Below are 20,134 nucleotides of genomic sequence, written 5' to 3' on the forward strand. Positions count from 1 at the left end.
GCCTCATCATGTCCTGGGTTTTTTTGGGGGGGGGGGGGCAACGGGGGATGGTCTTTCCTTCCTCCTATCCCCTGCTCTGGGCTGCTCTGACTTCAAGGGGGTGGGGGGGGAGGTGACCCGCTGGGAAAATCTGGAAATGAGGGATCCCCCGGCTGACTTTTTTAGTGTGGGCACTGCCCCGCATCCCACCTCTGTCAGGATGACCTGAGCTCCCATTCCTAAACTCTGAGGCTGGGACCAGAGTGGGGGGTAGAGGCAGGGATTGGCCAGAAGAAGGCAGCACCACATCCATCGGGGCAGAGGTGGGAATTGTTTCAAAGGGAACACCACCACACCAGTCCAGCCAAGCCACCATATGTGCCTCTTCCACCTCTTTATTGCCAGCCTTGGGACCTCACAGCCCAGGACCCCGATCTGGACATACAGAAGCCAGGAGAGCAAGTCACGCCAAACACACGTGTGTGTGGGGTGGGACCAAGGAGGTGTCAGGGGCCTGAGAAAACAGGCTGGGGGGCAGGAGGGCAGGGGAGCCACCCCGGGGTTGGTGTAAGAGTCAAGGGAAAGGCCACCAACACGGTTCTCTCCAGCCCCTTCTCTTGGGGGTGGAGGGCTGGAGACCCCAATACTGACCTGGCTGCAGGGGGAGGGGCAATCAGGCCCTCAACTCCCTCTTTCTTCTCCTTCCCCAGCAGCCTGAACCCCCTCAAGATGAGTGTGTGTTGGGGGGGGCACTGGTGAGGGAGAAATGGAGAATTCAGCCGATGGGACCCAGGCAGGCAAGAGAGGAGTGTATGAACAGAGGGGGAGGGCAGCAGGCAGAAGATCCCCCCCACCAACCACAACCCGTGGGTACCACAAAGGGGAATGGATTCTGGTTGCCAGGGTGACCGGTCTCTGGTGAGACCTTCCCTCCCCCGGGGGATGGCCACAGGGACAGGTCACCTGGGTGGTCAATCCAAAGTCGCAATGGAGACTGCAGGAGAGTGGACACCTGGGACGGGGGCACTGGACGGCCCGTCTAGCTGACCCGGTACGTAGAGGTGTTCTTGGGCTCTGTGCTGGGCACACACCAGTCACCCGCCTCCTGGATTGTCTGGTAATGGCGCCAGGCGGACTTGTTGTACACGGGCAGTCGCTCCACTGAGTCTGTGGACAGGGCCTGAGGGGGTGGCATGAGGGGAACAAATAGGGGTCTGGCTTCAGGTCCCCCGGTCCCTGCCCCCGGCCTCCCCTCCACCACCCCCCGCTACAGCCCCTAGCCTCTGCTCCAGCATGGCTTAGTGGACAGAGCACGGGTCAGGGAGTCTAAGAGATGTGGGTTCTAGTCCCGGCTCTGCCACATGTCTGCTGTATGACCTTAGGCAAGTCACCTCACTTCTCTGTGCCTAAGTTACCTCATCTGTAAAATGGGGATTAAGACTCTGAGCCCTATGTGGGACAGGGACTGCGTCCAACCCAATTATCTTGTATCTACTCCAGCGCATAGAACAGTGCTTGTCACATAGTAAGTGCTTAACAAGTACTATAATTATTATTAATAATTATTTTGTGTGCGTTTGTTGTTATACTGTACTCTCCCAAGTGCTTAGTATAGAGCTTTGCACACAGTAAGTGCTCAATAAATACAACTGAATGAATGAATGAATGAATATCTACACCAGTTACGGGGCCACAAGCATGACCCCAAATGTCTCTGGGAAGTGTCACCAGTCTGTTCCCTGGCAGGAAGCACTTAATAATAATAATAATAATAATAATAATAATAACTGTGGCATTTGTTAAGCACTTACTATGCGCCAGACAATGTACTAAGTGCTGGGGTGGTTACAAGTAAATCAGGTCGGGTCCAGGCCCTGCCTCACATGGGGCTTGCAGTCTCTATCCCCATTTTACAGATGAGGAAATGAGGCACAGAGAAGTGAAGTGTCACATTGCAGACAAGTGACTGCACACAAGTGATAGAACCAGGATTAGAACCCATGATCTTCAGACTCCCAGACCTGGGCTTTATCCATTAGGCTATGCTACTTCACTCCTGATTGCTAACACTGGGGGTCTTACCTGCTCCCTCCACCTGGGACCTCGGGGCACTGACAGAGATGGGGTACTCAGGACAAGTCAAGCGGAGGGCAGAGGAGCAAGCTTCGGTCTCCTGATAACCTACCGGCAGGCATCTTCTGGGCACCTCCTAATATCCACACAGTGGGGTACCCCAGAAGGGTGGGGCTGGGAGTACCCAACAGGCACCTGGAGGGCACCGGCCCTTGTCCCAATATGCCGGTACTATTAACCTGCCCCCACAGTCCAACCAGGAAGCCCAGGGGCCAGACAGCAGCAAGTTCATCCAGTATGGTTGCCCCAGTAACGCCACCCGCCTCAAGCTCCTCGGGGGTCCCACTCACCTTCAGGTAGATGACAGCATCTGTGCCGAAGCCCTCCATGGAGAAGAGCTGCAGATCCCCTTGAAAGTACTTGGCGTAGAGGCGGGAGATGGGGAGGCCATAGCCAAAGCCAGCCTGGGGGTGGGCAGCTGGTTAACGGGAGGACTGGGCAAGACACGGACAGGTAGACAGGGGCTGGGGGAGGCTGGGCAGGGGGCCTGAGGGTTTTCAGGGTGTTGAGGGGTATCTGGGAAGGGGGAGGGGCAAGACCCCCCCAAGGTTGGGGATGTGGGGAAGGGAGATGCTGAGATACAGAGACCAATAGGGACAGGAAAGAGCCGGAGAGAGATGCAGAGATACTCAGAGACCCTGGGATCTGGAGATGTGGAATGGGAAAGGGGTGGGAGGTTCGTGGGGATTGCCTGACTCACCAGGGGGGTCCCGCCGGTGCCTGGATGGGGTGTGGGGGCTGTCGAGTACATGTAGCTGAAAAGCCGGTCAATCTTCCGCAGGGGAACTCCGCCCCCCCGGTCGCTCATCTGATGCAAGATTTGGTGGGGTGGGGGAGAAGCCAGTCAGTCTCCTCTGGAGCCTCCTCCTGGCAGTCCCCCATCCCCCAAACACAGGCGACCCACCTCCCGGCCCCTTGCTCCCTCAGCTCCAACTCAATCAGTCAATACTATTGACCGATTGACGGATCTCTCTGCCCGGGTCACCTACTTTGATGGACAGGTCTTCCTCACCCAGGGCCACCATCACTTTGATGGGTGGAAGGGTGGGGCTGGAATCATGCATCTCCACCGTTGCCCGCATGGCATTCTGTGGCGGGAGGGGAAAGGAGGGTGGGCAGCATGGGCAGCCAAGATTCCCCATGCCCCTGCCTTGTCCCTCCCCACCCCACCTGGGTCGGGGCTGGTCCTGGTCACCGTTAGACAGTTACAGGGGACTCACCTTAAAGAGCTCAAACAGCATGTGATAGAGGTGGGAGGGGACATACACCATGTGGATGGGCTGCTTGGGGCTGGAGGCTGCAGGGGGAGAGAAAAGTCAAGGGTTAGAGAGCCCTGGCTTTCTAAGATATCTAAGTGTATCTATGTACCTAGACAATGACTCTCCCCTCCTTCAAAGCCTTACTGAAGGCCCATCTCCTCCAAGTGGCCTTCTCTGACTAAACCCTCCTTTCCTCTTCTCCTATTCCCTTCTGCAACACCCTGACTTGCTCCCATTGTTCTTCCCCCCTGCCAGTCCCGCAGCACTTATGTCCATAGCTGTAATTTATTTATTTCTATTAAAGTCTGTCTTCCCTGCTCTAGACTGTAAGCTCGTTTTGGGCAGGGAGTGGGTCTGTTTATTGTTGTACTCTCCCAAGCGCTTAGTACAGTGCTCTGCATGCAGTAAGTGCTCAACAGATACAACTGAATGAATGAAAGTGCTGTGGGGCTGGGAGGGGGATGAATAAAGGGAGAGAGAGAGAGACAGAGAGAGTGAGAGTGTGTATGTGTGAGTGTTGAGAAGCAGCTTGGCCTACCGGATAGAGCATGGGCCTGGGAGTCAGAAGGTCATGGGTTCTAATTCCAGCTCAGCCACTTGTCTGTTCTATGACCTTGGGCAAATCAGTTCACTTCTCTGGGCCTCAATTCCCTCCAGTAAAATGGGGATTAAGATCGTAGGCCCCATGTGGACAGGGACTGTGTCCAACCCAATTATCTCTTATCTACCTCAGTGCTTAGAACACTTCCTGGGACATAGCAAGCGATTAGCAAATACAATAATAATAAGAAGAAGAAAGATGAGGATGATGATGATCTCCCAGAGTCCCCAAACTCACCATTGACCTCCTGGATCTGTAGCTCGGGGGAGGCCATGTAGTATTTATCACACAGGAGCTTAGACATGTCATAGGCATCTGAGGAACAGACAGACAGACAGACAGACAGAGGCAGGGACATACAGTCTCCCCTGGGTGCCTGGGTCACCAGGGCCCAAACCAGGGGCACTGCCAGGGTGAAGGGTGGACTTACATATGACCCGTTTGCCACAGAGGGTGCACCTGCACAGGGAGGGGGTGGAAAGGGGGTGCTCACAAAGGGATGCCAGGCCAGCACTAGGCCTACCTCTGCTACACGGGCAAGGTGGGGTCTGCTGGGAGCCAAGGCTGAACCCGTGGCCTCCCAGAGCAGACCGGATCAGGGGCGCACACTCCTCAGGGTGGCATCTAGCTGGGCCCACTGTTTCAGCTTTCAGGCTTGAGGCTCATCTGGAGGACCCCAGGAGGTACAAATTGCGGGGGGGGGGGGGGGGTGCACTGAGGATGAGACCAGTCTGAGCCCTTTCTGTTGGACCCCTTGGTTTAGCAGCCAATCAGAATGAAGGCTCTGAGGCCTCACCCCTGTCCCCCCAACTCCACCCCCCACCCTCCACTCCACCTGTCCTTTCCCACCCAACTCCCACCCACCTTTCACCACCTCAGAGACGTCGCAGTTTGGGTCAATGCTGCCAATGTGTTTGGGATGGGCAGGATTGGTGCTGCCATCAAAGATCAGGGCTGTCGGGGATAGGGGTGCAGGTGGAGTCTGGCCAGCTCCTGACTCCGACCCCTGACCCACCCCCATCCCGTTTCCACCCAGTCCCTGCCCCCCAGGTTCATCCCCAACCCCACCAATGCCCCCTCTCCCCCAACCTGGCTCCCTGGCCTGCTCCTGAGCCCCTAGACCCCGCCATCTTTCACCCACCCTCCTCCTCCCATGGTCCATTCCCACCCTGCCCATCCTGCTCCTCGGCCCCGCTCCTTGTGGGGGGTCGGGGGCAGTGGGAGGGGGCTCACTGTGCTGGTTGATGAGCATGCGGATGGATATACGACTCAGGTAGAAGCGGTCCAGGAAGTACTGGATGTTTTGGTTGGAGACAGGGTCATCCCCGTAGGCCTCCTTGTACTCCAGGACACCCTGGGCCATGGTGGGCACCACGTCATTGTGCCGGTTGCGGATGGTCACCAGGGCATCTGTGAACCTGGGGGATGGGGAGGGCAACATTAATAGACATTAATGGGGGTCTGGGCTCCCCCCAGGCTCAGCGGGGACCCTCTGACTCCTAATGCCTGCCCTACTCACTGGCTGAGAGTGCGGTGCTCCTCGGGGTCTTTGTCCAAGAACTCCATGATGTCCAGCAGGCTCTGAACATACCTGTAGGGACAGCTCGGGTTGACTTTGTCCCTCCCAGTCTCCTGCTCCAGGGGCCCACGGCAGGACCCCCAGGGGCTAGGGGGCATGGAGCCAGACTTGGGGCAGCTGGGGGAATAAGTTGGGGCGCTCCTAGGTAGCCAAAGGATGCCCATTATTGGCCTCCAGTGCCCAGGGGACACCCTCTGCCTGAGTTCACACCCCTACCAGTCTGAGCTAACGCGAGAAGCCAGCTCCCTCCCCGTCCCTTGGCTCCGCAGCCAAATCAGATAGAGGCTCTGTGGCCTCACCCCTTTCCTGCCCCCACCAGCACGCCACCCCTCTCCTCTACTTCGATCAACAATCAACCTTGGCAGGGCACTGGGAGGGGGGTGGGCAGTAAACAGCCGCCAACAGCTGGATTAGCTGGGGCTCAGGGAGGGGCTGGTTTTGGATGAAATCGAGGCTCTACCCCCTGCCCTGGCACGGTTGAGTGGGGAGGTGACTGACAGAGCTCTGTCACGGGGTGGGGTGGTGGGTCGGCGAGCCTCCCTGGCACCCTCTCCTCAACACCAGACCCAAGGATGGGCCAGTGCGGGTCAGCCAGGGGGTCACCCAGGGACGGCTGGATCAGAGCTCTCTCCATCTGGAACTGGGGGACGCTGAGGAGGATGGGCGCAGAATCGCTCCAGCTTGGCCCCAAGCCCTCAGAGACTGCAGGCTGGACTTCCCAAGCTCCTTGGCTCCAGGCCGGGTTAGCAAGGATTATGCCCATCACGTGGGCACTGAAGCGGAGCAAAGTTCCTGGAGCTCCCGGGTGCCAGCCAGTTGGCCCCCTGGCTCTTATAGGGCCAGTGACTTCCGTGCTCCTCACTCAGCTCTGTCCTCCCAGGATGGATGTAATCCTGCTTGGGATATTCATTCATGTGATCGTATTTACTGAGTGCTCACTGGGTGCAGAGCACTGTACTAAGCACTTGGGAGAGTACAAACTGACACATTCCTTGCTCACAACGACCTCACAGTCTAGAGGATAGTGGCTAGGGTGTACACCAAAAAGGCAATCCCTTTCCGGGGTTCCCCGTCCTGTGTGGGCAGGAGGTCTCTGCCCTGGCCCTAGGCAGATCCAGGTTATGCAGTCCCCAATAAATACTAATAATACTAATAATACTAATAATACTAATAATAACATTTATTAAACACTTACTATGTGCAAAGCACTGTTCTAAGCTCTGGGGAGGCTACAGAGTGATCAGGTTGTCCTACGGAGGGCTCACAGTCAATCCCCATTTTACAGATGAGGTACCTGAGGCCCAGAGAAGTTAAGTGACTGGCTCAAAGTCACACAGCTGACAAGTGGCGGAGCCAGGACTTGAACCCATGACCACTGAATCCAAAGCCCATGCTCTTTCCACTGAGCTACGTCTGCACAGGCTGGTGTGGGCCATGGCAACCCGGCTCTGCCACTTGTCTGCTGTGTGATCTCGGGCAAGTCATTTTTCTTCTCTGTTCCTCAGTTCCCTCATCTATAAAACGGGGGTGAAGACTGTGAGCTCCATGTGGGAGGACAGGGACTGTATCCAACCTGATTGCCTTGTATCTACTCCAGCACTTAGAAGAGTGCTTGGCACATAGTAAGCGCTTAACAAATACCATAACTATTATTATGGGGCCAATCAAACAGCTCGTTGCTCATCACTCACTGGGCACAGTCAGCCTATTAGGGCAATCGATGTAAACCACCTGTCCCTTCTAGGTTGGGGGGCCACAACTCCAGAGATCAAGGTGTTTCACTTGTCCTGGGGAGGAGGAACTGCCTGCTGGGTTGGCTTGAAAAGAACTACACAAAGAAACAGCGTGGCATAATAATAATAATAATAATAATAATAATAATAATAATAATAATAATAATGGTATTTGTTAAGCGCTTACTTTGTGCCAAGCACTGTTCAAAGCACTGGGGTAGATACATGGTAATCAGGTTGTCCCACGTGGGGCTCACAGTCTTTATCCCCATTTTAAAGATGAGGTAACTGAGGCACAGAGAAGTTAAGCAGCTTGCCCAAGGTCACAGAGCAGGCAAGTGGCAGAGTCAGGATTAGAACCCACATCCTCTGACTCCCAAGCCTGTGCTTTTTTAAATTGAACCATGCTGCCTAGTGGAGAGAGCACAGGTCTGGGAATCAGAAGACCTGGTTTCTGATCCTAGCTCTGCCACTGTCTGCTGTGTGACATTGGACAAGTCACTTAACTTCTCTGGGCCTCAGTTACCTCTTTTGTAACATGGGGATTTAATCCTCCCTCTAGTTTAGACTGTGAGCCTCACGTGGGAAAGGGACTGTGTCCAACCTGATAAACTTGTATCTACCCCAGCATTAGAATATAGTCAGCGCTTAAATATCATAAAAAAAATACTGCTTCCCCTCTCTTTGGCAGCTGATCAAGTGGAAGGGGATTCTAGGAAGGCTAACTTTAAAAAGCACTCCATCAGCACTCTCCTCATTCTCTTCCCACTACACTCCAGCTCAGACTCTTTGCTCTGCTCTAGCTAACCTACTCACTGTGCCTCATTCTTGTCTCTCCCACCACCACTCTCTTGCCTGTGCTCTCCCTATACCTGGCAACTTCCTCCCACTTTACATCTGCCAGATCACGGCTCTTTCCTACTTTTTGAAATTTCACCTCCACCAGTTGGCCTTCCCTCATTAATTTCCCATCCCCCCACCTTAAACCTCCCATTACTGCCTCCTCAGCACATCCATGCCACCTAAGCTCTTAAAAGTACACACAAAGCCCTATGGCACTTAAACCCATATTCTTGCCCATCCTATTAAGCCACTACCCACTACCACAAGACACAGCTGGTGGAACATCACCAGAGAGGGTAAGTGGTTACTGTGGGGTCACACAGCCAAAGCTGTCTGGTGGTAGGGCAGCTAGCTCCCTCTCCCTTCTACATCTTCTATTGCACTTGGCTCTGTGAACTTGGGACATTTAATAATAATAATAATGATGATAATGATAGCATTTATTAAGCGCTTACTATGTGCAAAGCACTGTTCTAAGCACTGGGGAGGTTACAAGGTGATCAGGTTGTCCCACGTGGGGCTCACAGTCTTAATCCCTATTTTACAGATGAGGTTAACTGCGGCACAGAGAAGTTAAGTGACTTGCCCAAAGTCACACAGCTGACAATTGGCAGAGCCGGAATTCAAACCCATGACCTCTGATTCCAAAGCCTATGCTCTTCCCACTGAGCCACACATTTGATATTTACCCCGCCCTCAACCCCTGAGCACTTACGTGCACAGAGGAGCAGTGTGGCTTAGTGGAAAGAGAATGGTCTTGGGAGTCAGAAGTCATGAGTTCTAATCCCAGCTCTGCCACTTGTCAGCTATGTGACTTTGGGCAAGTCACTTAACTTCTCTGTGCCCTCAGTGACCTCATCTGTAAAACGGGCATTAGGACTGTGAGACCCACGTGGGACAACCTGATAACCTTGTATCTACCTTAGTGCTTAGAACAGTGCTTGGCACATAGTAAGCGCTTAACAAATACCATAATTATTATTACATAGCCCTCCCAGATTGTAAACTCATTATGGGCAGGGAATATGTCTGTTTATTGTTGTATTGTATTCTCCCAAGTGCTCAGTACAGTGCTCTGCATACAGTAAGTGCTCAATAAATACAATTGAATGAATATCAATAAATTATTTATGTTTGTCTCCCCCTCTAGATTGTATGTTAATTGTGGGTAGGGAATGTGTTTGCTAACTCTGTTCTATTGTATTCTCCCAAGTGCTTAGTACAGTGCTTATGCATTTTAAGTTCACAGTAATTCCATTAATTGATTGGTTGAGTGGAGGACTTGGAAGATCAGATCTCCTTCTTTCTCCTCACCATCTGGCTGGCCAACAAATCAACTGGTAAGCAGTGACCCTTGTGGTCATTCACTTACATAAGTCCACACGCCGTAGAACTGTGGACTGGACACCAGGGTCTAGGACCTGTTCATTGACCGTAGATTCTAGTGAGGGAGGCAGGGAAGAACCCATAAAGTTGGGTCATTGGCTAAAGATTGGACACATGGGGAGGTAAATATATAACCTGGACTCCTGAGGCAGGAAGTGCCCTTGAGAAGTCAACTTGTCCATTCCCCTGTACTCATAGCCTTAGAGAAGGTTTTTGTTTTTACAATCATATTTGTTAAACATCTGGGGAAATAAAAGATAATCAAGTTGGACCTAGCCCCTGGCCCACATGGGGCTCACACTTTTAATCCCCATTTTCCAGAGGAGTTAACTGAGGCCCAGAGAATTGAAGTGACTTGCCCAAGGTCACTTGCCAAAGGGCAAGGTGGAGCGAGGATGAGAATCCAGGACCTCCGGAGTCCCAGGCCGCTCTATCCACTAGGCCATGATGCTTCTCACAAGGGTGGCCAGCACCGTGGCTCTGTGGCCCTTTTATAATTGCTTATGGACAATGCTTTTCCACCAAATCATGCTGCCTTCCTGGTCTTCCCAGAGGGCAGACATGCGGAAACAACTGAGCTCTGGAAGAGAAGTTTCCAAAGCCTCCACCTCAGGTAGTTTTGTTTGTTTATGGTGTTGTGGTTGAACACTTACTTGGTGCCAGGCACTGCTCTAACAGCTGGGGTAGATACAAGTTAATCAGATTGGACACAGTCCCTGTCCCACATGGGATTCAGTCTTAATTCCCATATTACAGATGAGGGGACTGAGGCACAAATAAGTGAAGTGACTTGCCCAGGGTCACACAACAGACAAGTGGCAGTGCCAGGATGAGAACCTAGGTCCTTCGGATTCCCAAGCTTATGCTCTAACCACCATAAGCCTCGGGGGCCCAAATGCACCTGGTTTGAAGGATCAACCTCTAACCTTTTCATCTGTAAAAAGCACTGTGGGTTGTTGACCCGTCTCATCACGCCTGCACCAACTGTGTGCTGTGTGACGTTAGGCATGTCACTTTACATCCTCTGTGCCTCAATTACTTCATCTGAGGCATATGGCCTCAGCATGGCCATGGCCAGACACAGCATGGCCTAGTGGCAAGAACACAGGCTTAGAAGTCAGAGGACTTGGGTTCTAATCCCAGCCCCATCACTTGTCTGCTTTGTGACTCTGGGCAAGTCACTTAACTTCTCTGTGCTTCAGTTACGTCATCTGTAAAATGGGGATTAAGATTGTGAGCCCCACATGGGACAACCTGGTTACCTCGTATCTACACCAGCGCTTAGTAAGCACTTAACAAATACCATAATTATTATTATTCATCTGCAAAATGGGGATTAAATCCTCCTCTTTCCAATTTAGACTGTGAGCTCCATTTGGGACAGGGACAGTTCAATCTGCTAAGTGCTTAACAAATAGCATCATTATTATCATTATTATTAACGAACCCAGTGTACAAGGGGTGAAGCCCGTAAAGCCCTAGGCTGGGCATTGCGATAGATCCTCTCTAGACTGTCAGCTCGTTGTAGGACGGAATGTGTGGGTTTACTGTTGCATTGTACTCTCCCGAGCGCTTAGTACAGTGCTTTGCACACAGTAAGTGCTCAATAAATATGATTGAATGAATGAATGAACTTGTATCTACCCCAGTGCTTAGAACAGTTCTTGACACATAATAAATGCTTAAAAAATACCATAAAAAACAAAACAAATATAAAACTTCTCAGGCCAGGCCCAAAAATCTGCTATCCATGGCAATATGTATATATCTATAATTTTAATTATTGTACTGATATCTGTTTATTTGTATTGATGTCTGTCTCCCTGCCCCGCCGCCCCCCTGCCGACTGTGAGCTCATTGTGGGTAGGGATTATCACTGTTTATTGTTGTATTGTACTTTTCCATGTGCTTAGTACAGTTCTCTGCACACAGTAAGCACTCAATAACTACGACTGAATGAATGAATGAACGGCCTAGCGGGAGGAGCTGGGGCAAGGAGTAGAGAGAGCTCTACCCCTGGCCTGCTGTGTGACCTTGGGCAAGTCACTTAACCACTCTGGGCCTAAGTTTCCCCACCTTTCAAATAGGCATAAGATCGCATAGAAGCAGTGTGGCTCAGAGGAAAGAGCACAGGCTTTGGAGTCAGAGGTCACGGGTTAAAATCCCGGCTCCATCAATTGTCAGCTGTGTGACTTTGGGCAAGTTACTTAATTTCTCTGTGCCTCAGTTACCTCATCTGTAAAATGGGGATTAAGACTGTGAGCCTCATGTGGGACAACCTGATCACTTTGTAACCTCCCCAGTGCTTAGAACAGTGCTTTGTACATAGTAAGCGCTCTAAGCACTTAGTACAGTGCTCTGCATGCAGTAAGTGCTCAGTAAATACGATTGAATGAATGAATGCCATTATTATTATTATTTTCGCAGCTCTCCCTCTTAGATGTTGAGTCCTGTGTTGGGGGAGGAGTGTGGTCCACCTGGTGATCTCCCATCTGCTTCATCCCTCAGCTTAGTTCTTGGTAAAGGGTCAGTGCTTGGCAAATACTGTCACTGTTACTATTATTATCAGCTAGCCCTATCCACAAGGCAGGCAGTGGGAAAATGACCATGGGTCCCTCATGGTTGAAATCAGTCACCCTAAAGAAACTCGGGCAACAGGGCTCAGATTATGAGCCCCATGAGTAAGAGGAACTGTGTTTAAATCCCATCTTAGTACTTAGAACAGTGCTCAGAACAGTGCTCTGCATACAATAAGACCTTAAATGCTATTACTACTACTAATTAGCTAAGCACTAAGAGAAATTAGCCCTCAAAGAAGTTGGGTAATGGACCTAAATGGAGAATGTATTCCTATCCTCTGTAATTAGGCACTCAGGTATTTTCATGGATATAATCAACATTCATTCAGCTATTGCGATCCTGACATATTTGTACAGATGGCTACACCTCTGGCTACTATTTGTTCTCTCCTGGCTCTTCCTTCTTCTCCAACTATCTGTAATCAATCAATCAAAAGTATTTATTGAGCGCTTATTGTGTGCAGAGCACTGTACTAAGTGCTTGGGAGAGTACAATATTGTGGAAGAGTGGAGAGATCAAGAACTGGTGCCCAAGAGAGGCCCCAGATAACAGTGACCAATCTGGTTGGGGGTGGTCCTGGCCTGGAGGCAGAGGGATGGACAGAGTGAAGCCAGGATTATGTAAAGCTTCCAGGGCTGTCGCTGGGTCCTGCCCTGCTCCGTCCCTGTGCTGGGAGATCTGTGGTTCCACTGCCAGTAATATAATTGATTGGTTGATTGACTGCTGCTGGGATGGATGGTGTGATCAAGTACACCCAATGCCACCATCTCCAGATGCCCTCATACCCCACCTCCCATCTCCCCTTCATCCCTGGTCCAGAGGGAAATCTGATTTGGAGCTGAGAGGCACTGTGGCCTAGTGGACGGAGCACGGGCCTGGGACTCAGAAGGACCTGGGTTCTGATTCCGGCTCTGTCACCTTGTCTGCTGTGCGACCTTGGGTAAGTCCCTTCATTCCTCTGTGCCTCAGTTACCTCATCTGTAAAATGGGGATTAAGATTGTGAGCCCTATGTGGGACAGAGACTGTGTCCAACCCGACTTGCTTGTATCCACCCCAGTGCTTAGGACAGGGCTTGGCTCATAGTAAGTGCTTAACAAATGCTATTATTATTATTATCATTATTATTTGCACACCCTCTTGTCTAGATGCTCATGGCTGGGTCCCAGAATTAGTGAAGGCTCACTGGTGAGTGAGACAGGGATTGTGTCCGATTATTATATGTTGCCATCTTGTACTTCCCAAGCGCTTAGTACAGTGCTCTGCACACAGTAAGCGCTCAATACGATTATTATGTTGCATCTGTCCCAGTGCCCAGCACAGTGCTTAACACATAGAAAACGCATTACAATAATAATAATGGTATTTGTTAAGTGCTTACTATGTGCCAAGCACTGTTCTAAGCACTGGAGTAGATACAAGGTGATCAGGTTATCCAACATGGGGTTCACAGTCTTAATCCCCATTTTACAGATGAGGTAACAGGCATGGAGAAGTGAAGTGACTTGCCCAAAGTCACACAGCTGACAAGTGGCGGAGCCGGGATAATAATAATAATGGCATTTGCTAAGCGCTTACTTTGTGCCAGGCATTGCTCTAAGCACTTAGCATAGCCATCATCATTTTGTTCTTATTTAGCCTGGTTTTTTTTTGTTTGTTTTACGGTACTTGTTAAGTGCTTACAATGTAACAAACACTGCTCTAAGTTCTTACTCTCCTACTACAACTCAGCCCACACACTTTGCTCCTCTACTGCCAGCCTTCTCACTGCACCTCGATCTCGTCCATCTCATCGCCAACCTCTCATCCACGTCCTGCTTCTGCCCTGAAACGCCCTCCCTCCTTGTATCAGATGGACAACTCTCCCCACCTTCAAAGCCTTATTGAAGGCCCATCTCCTCCAAGAGGTCTTCCCTAAGCTCTCCTTTCCTCTTCTCCCTCTCCCTTCTGTGTCACCTTGACTTGCTCCCTTTATTCATCCCCAGCTCCCAGCCCCACAACACTTGTTGTCCATAGCTGTCATTTATTTATTTCTATTAATTTCTTGTCTCTTCCCCTCTAGACTGTGAGCTCACTGTGGGCAGAGAACATGTCTGCTATAGTGCTATATTGTACTCTCCCAAGCACTTAGGAATAATTTATTTATTTTACTTGTACATATCTATTCTATTTATTTTATTTTGTTAGTATGTTTGGTTTTGTTCTCTGTCTCCCCCTTTTAGACTGTGAGCCCACTGTTGGGTAGGGACTGTCTCTTATGTTGCCAACTTGTACTTCCCAAGCACTTAGTACAATGCTCTGCACACAGTAAGCGCTCAATAAATACGACTGATGATGATGATGATGATTGTGGTATTTGTTAAGCTCTTACTATGTGCCTGACACTGTACTAAGCGCTGGGGAAGCAGCATGGCTTAGTGGAAAGAGCATGGGCTTGGGAGTCAGAGGTCATGGGTTCTAATCCCACCTCTGCCACCTGTCAGCTGTATGACTTTGGGCAAGTCACTTAACTTCTCTGTGCCTCAGTTACCTCATCTGTAAAATGGGGATTAAGACAGTGAGCCCCATGTGGGATAATCATTATTATTGAGAAGCAGCGTGGCTCGGTGGAAAGAGGTTGAGGTGGCGTGGCTCGGTGGCGGGGCTGAGGAGGTGGGCTTGGCCAAGGGGGCACTGACCAGCTCTGCACCAGCTGCACGGAGGGCGTCCCCAGCACCCGATCCGGCAGCAGGTTAATCTCCTTCATGATGTTGGCGAGGCGTACAGGGAGCTCCTGGCGCAGGAAGGTGAAGGATGTTTTCTCGCAGGCATTGCTGGAGCCTGGGAGAGGGAGGGACAGGGGGTGGAAGGGAGACCGCCATCAGCCCAGGACACCTCCCCAAAGTCCCGTCCCATCTCTACCGACGCACCTGGGGCAGCCTCTCCCCTACTAGTCAATTTCCCTACAGAGAACAGCAATCCGGACCAGATGAACGGGGATCACAAATCATCCAGCACTTAGTACAGTTCCCATGGCTTAATACAGTGCCTGGCACATAGTAAGTGCTATGAGAAGCAGCGTGGCTCAGTGGAAAGAGCCCAGGCTTGGAGTCATAGATCATGGGTTCAAATCCCAGCTTCACCAATTGTCAGCTGTGTGACTTTGGGAAAGTCACTTAACTTCTCTGTGCCTCAGTTACCTCATCTGGAAAATGGGGATTAAGACTGTGAGCCCTCCGTGGGACAACCTGATCACCTTATAACCTCCCCAGCGCTTAGAACAGTGCTTTGAACATAGTAAGTGCTTAATAAATGCCATTTTAAAAAGTCCTTAAATACCATCATTATTATTTCTTTTTCTCACTGTTGGCTGGAAGGGTGGGGTCTGGTGGAGACCCTTGGCCCAGTAATAATAGGGATAATAATAATATTAATAATAGTAGTGGAATTTGTTAAGCGATTACTATGTGTCAGGCACTGTCCTAAGTGCAGGGGTAGATACAAGGTAATCAGATCGGACATAGTCCATGGCCCACGTGGGGCTCACAGTCTTAATTACCATTATACAGAAGAGGAAATTGGGGCACAGGGAAATGAAGTGACTTTCCTAAGGTTACCCAGCTGAGAAAAAGCAGAGGCAGGATTAGAACCCAGGTTCTTCTGACTCCCAGGCCTGGGCTCTATCCACTAAGCCACCTTGCAAGAAGCTAGGATCTCTAAGCATGTTGTTGCTCCATGCCAGGGAAGCCCCGTGGAGGGTACCCGGCCCATCTGATTATCTTGAATATACCCCAGTGCTTAGAAAAAGCTTGATACACAATAAGCACCTAACAAGAGCTATTATTAATTTTATTATTATGGCTATTATTATTCATGGTATTATCTTCCTTGAGCTCAGAGCCAGGTCCTGGCCCAGCCCCGAGGGTAGAGGCAGAGACAGATGGAGAGGAGGTGATGGAGGAGAAGGAAGCAGTAATGCTGGACAGGAAGCTGCCCGGTTCCCAAATCCCTCAATCTGTGGGATCTGGAGACGTGCTGTCTGATCATCGCAGGCCAACTGTGCCCATCCTCTGCTCCATATGGCAGGGCAGGCATGGCCTGGCACAGATGCCACTGCCGAGAAGAGTCCAGCTTCCAGGAAGTTCAGAGGCTCAGCTCTCCCCACCCCCAGCAGGTAACTCGCCCATGGTGCCCAGCTCGGACTGGACTTTAGTGGAGGGAGATTTTCTTTTTTTAATTTAATGTCATTTCTTAAGCCCTTACTATGTGCCAGACCTTTTACTAAGCACTGAGGTAGACACAGGCTAATCAGGTTGGACACAGTCCATGTCCCCCATGGGGCTCACAGTCTTACTCCCCATTTTACAGATGAAGTCACTGAGGCCCAGAGAAGTGAAGTGATTTGCCCCGATTTCAGCATAACGGTTTAGATGTAGCCTTGCCCGGATGAATTCATTCATTCATTCATTCAATCGTATTTATTGAGCGCTTACTGTGTGCAGAGCACTGTACTAGGCGCTTGGGAAGTACAAGTTGGCAACATATAGAGACGGTTCCTACCCAACAGCGGGCTCACAGTCTAGAAGGGGCAGACAGAGAACAAAACATAATAACAAAAAAAATAAAATAAATAGAATATGTACAAATAGAATAAATAGAGTAATAAATACGTACAAACATATATACAGGTGCTGTGGGGAGGGGAAGGGAGGGGAAGGAAGGAGGTAAGGCGGGGGATGGGGAGGGAGAGGAGGGGGAGAGGAAGGAGGGGGCTCAGTCTGGGAAGGCCTCCTGGAGGAGGTGAGCTCAAGAAGTCCAAGGCCCAGGGTCCTAGAAGCTCCTGGAGAGAAGACCCCTACCCTACCCTGCTTTCACCTCCCCCTCCTGGGGCCTTCCTGAGTCAGGAGAGATAGCAGAGCTACAAAGGCCCCGGGGGTGGCACCGTGCCAGGCTCACCAGCTGCTGAGCCCTGCCGGGGAGGTGGGTGTTGGGACGCTGAGCGGACCCAACAGGTGCGGACTCCCGACAACAAGCCTGCACAATGCCACTTTCATGCCCAGTGCCTGGTGCCACGTAGGCCAGCCCGAAGCAGGACCCTGCTGGGGCTGGGTGATCCGCGGGCATGGGGGCCGAGGGCACAGGGGTACAAGGCTCCTTTAAGGTCTTCCTCTGGCTCTCTCCGCCCCGCAGGGAGGTCTGCCAGGCTGCAAAAGGGAAGTCTGGGAGTCAGTGCCTGTGAAGGGGGGAGATTTGATCTTCAGGTGTCCTTGCTCCCTAGGAGCGGTTTAGGGAAGGATTAAGGAGGGAAAGGGGCAGGACTGGCACCTCTCCTCCCCCACACCTGGGCAAGTCACTTCACTTCTCTGTGCTTCAGTTACCTCATCTGTAAAATGGGGATTAAGACTGTGAGCCCTACGTGGGCCAACCTGATTATACCTCGTATCTACCCCAGCGCTTAGGACAGTGATTGGCACACAGTAAGCGCTTAACAAATACCATCATCACCATTATTATCTCCCTCCCATCCCAATCGTCTCCCCCTCCTCCCTTAGTGAATAATTCCCCCCTCCCCTTCTCGTCCCTGCTCTCCAACCCCACTAACGATGCTATTTGTGAAGCGCTTACTATGTGCCAGTCACTGTCCGAAGCGCTGGGATGGATACAACCAGTATCCCCCCACCCGCTGAGACCTGCCCTCCCCCGCCCCCTCTTGTCTCCCCAAATTCTCATTAACCCTTCCTTTCCCAAGTCCCATTTCTGGCCCGTGCCCCTCCCGGGGTGGCACACCCATTAACCCCTTCCTTCTCAAAGTTTGTCTCCAATTGTCTCCTCCCTCTTTCACCCCCTCCCTCCCCATAATGTGCTATGCTGCCCCCCCTGATATCTACACCCCCCCACTCCCCACCACCTCCTACATATGTGTGTGTCCCCTCCCTATTAACCCTTCCCTAACCGGACCCACCCAATAGCCCTTCTAGATCCGATGCCCAGCCTTTGGCCCCCTACCCGGCCCCTCTTTGGGCCCCTCCGCATTAACCCCTCCCTTCCCGGCTCTCCCGGACCCTCCTTCCCAAAGCCCAGTACCGAAGTCCAGGAACTGCTTCATGGACAGTGGGGACGGAGAGAACTTGCTAAAATGCTCGATGTAGGTGGGCGCCCCGGCCAGGGTGGCGTTCTTCCATAACGCCCGGACCCAGCGCATGACGACGACGGCGGCGGCCTCGATGGAGGCTCGGCCCGTCCGCCGGTCCAGCCGACTCCGCTCGCCCTGTCCGTCCCGAGCCACCCTTCCCTCTCAGCCAATCGCCGCCCCGCTCCGTCCGACCGCAGCCAATCGCCGTCCGCCGGTCCAGCCGACTCCGCTCGCCCTGTCCGTCCCGAGCCACCCTTCCCTCTCAGCCAATCGCCGCCCCGCTCCGTCCGACCGCAGCCAATCGCCTCTCACAAACAACTTCTCGCTAGCCAATCAAAGGCCGCTCTTGCACGTGGCTTTTCTGAGCTCCCGCCCTTTTAACCCCATCCGATACGGTGCTCCCTAGACCACCTTCCTCTCCTCCTCCTCATTATTATCATTGTCATTATCATTATTATTATTACTTATATTATAATTACATATTGCAATATATATTTTACAATAATATTGTCATAATATTATGTTGCCGACTTGTACTTCCCAAGCGCTTAGTACAGTGCTCTGCACACAGTAAGCGCTCAATAAATACGATTGATTGATTGATATTATGTATATGGTCATCATTATCATTATTATTAACACCATAATTATATATTGTACTATAATATATTGCATATAATGCATGTTCACAATATATATTGTTTTATGTATGTTATCATCATCGTCATTATCATTATTATTTATCACATTACATTGTATATATTATGTAATGTATTATATATCACAATAATATCGTATATTGTATTATTTATATGTATTACACTATATATTATAATAATATGATATATAATATGTTATATGTTATTATAATGATGGTATTTGTTAAGGACTTACTATAATAATAATAATACTAATGATGGCATGCGGTAAGCACTTGCTGTGTGCAAAGCACTGTTCTAAACGCTGGGGGGGGATACAAGGTGATCAGGTTGTCCCAAGTGGGGCTCACAGTCTTCATCACCATTTTACAGATGAGGGAACTGAGGCACAGAGAAGTTAAGTGACTTGTCCAAAGTCACACAGGTGACAAGCGGTGGAGCTGGGATTAGAACCCCATGACCTCTGACTCCCAAGCCCGTGCTCTTTCCACTGAGCCACGCTGCTTCTCTATGTGCCAGGCACTGTTCTCAGCACTGGGGTAGTACAAGACGAGTGGGTTCGATACAGTCCCTGTTCCACATGGGGCTCACAGTCTCAATCCCCATTTTACAGAGGAGGAAACTGAGGCACAGAGGAGTGAAGTGACTTACCCAAGGTCACACAGCAGATAAATCGAGGAGTCAGCATTAGAACCTATGACCTTCTGACTCCTGGGCTGTGCTCTGACTTCTAGGCCATGCTGCTTAGCCGGCCCAGCCCCGAATTCGATATTTCTAGGTAACTCCCTGCCACAGCCATATGCTCTACCCACCCCCAGAACCCCAACATTAAACCTTGAATATGTCATATTCTCCATAAAGTCCTGCCCACACCAGGGGTGGTCGCATTAACCCTCCTTTCCCTAGCCCTGCCTCCCCTCAGGTTTCTCAATTCAAATGTCATCTCGCCCCTCCCAAGTCCTATCCACATAACATAAATACACACAGGTTCTCTCTCTCTCTCTCTCTCTCTCTCTCTCTCTCTCTCTCTCTCTCTCTCTCTCTCTCTCTCTCTCTCTCTCTCGGCCTAGGGCATCAGAGTACATGTTTTGTTTTTTGGGTTTGTTTTTTTTAAAAGGTATTTGCTGAGCACTTACAATGTGCCAGTAACTGTATTAACCACTGGAGTAGATACAAGCTAAACAGGTTGGACAGAATCCCTGTCCCACAAGGAGCTCAAAGTCCTAATCGCCATATTTTCAGATGAGGTAACGGAGGCTCAGAGAAGTGAAG

The 20,134-nt window shown here is 50.9% G+C and overlaps 1 protein-coding gene across 2 annotated transcripts; it reads right to left on the bottom strand.

The window, feature by feature from the left end:
* Positions 1–338: 338 nt before the first annotated feature.
* On the bottom strand, positions 339–18,325 carry PDK2 (pyruvate dehydrogenase kinase 2). 2 transcript variants are annotated; one of them, XM_038753354.1, is made up of 11 exons: positions 18,155–18,321; positions 14,770–14,911; positions 5,492–5,563; positions 5,206–5,390; positions 4,837–4,926; positions 4,210–4,287; positions 3,333–3,409; positions 3,102–3,200; positions 2,813–2,920; positions 2,403–2,516; positions 339–1,159 (listed from the first exon to the last, which is right to left on the bottom strand). In XM_038753354.1, the coding sequence occupies exons 1-11, from the start codon at positions 18,270–18,272 to the stop codon at positions 1,019–1,021; spliced, it is 1,224 nt and encodes a 407-aa protein (XP_038609282.1). In that variant the 5' UTR covers positions 18,273–18,321; the 3' UTR covers positions 339–1,018. The 2 variants fall into 2 exon arrangements, with proteins under 2 accessions (XP_038609282.1, XP_038609283.1); XM_038753355.1 differs by lacking the exon at positions 339–1,159 and having other exon boundaries at positions 2,457–2,546; positions 18,155–18,325.
* Between the last annotated feature and the right edge of the window lie 1,809 nt (positions 18,326–20,134).

Source organism: Tachyglossus aculeatus, chromosome 11 (genome assembly GCF_015852505.1).
Source record: "Tachyglossus aculeatus isolate mTacAcu1 chromosome 11, mTacAcu1.pri, whole genome shotgun sequence".
NCBI lineage: Eukaryota > Metazoa > Chordata > Mammalia > Monotremata > Tachyglossidae > Tachyglossus > Tachyglossus aculeatus.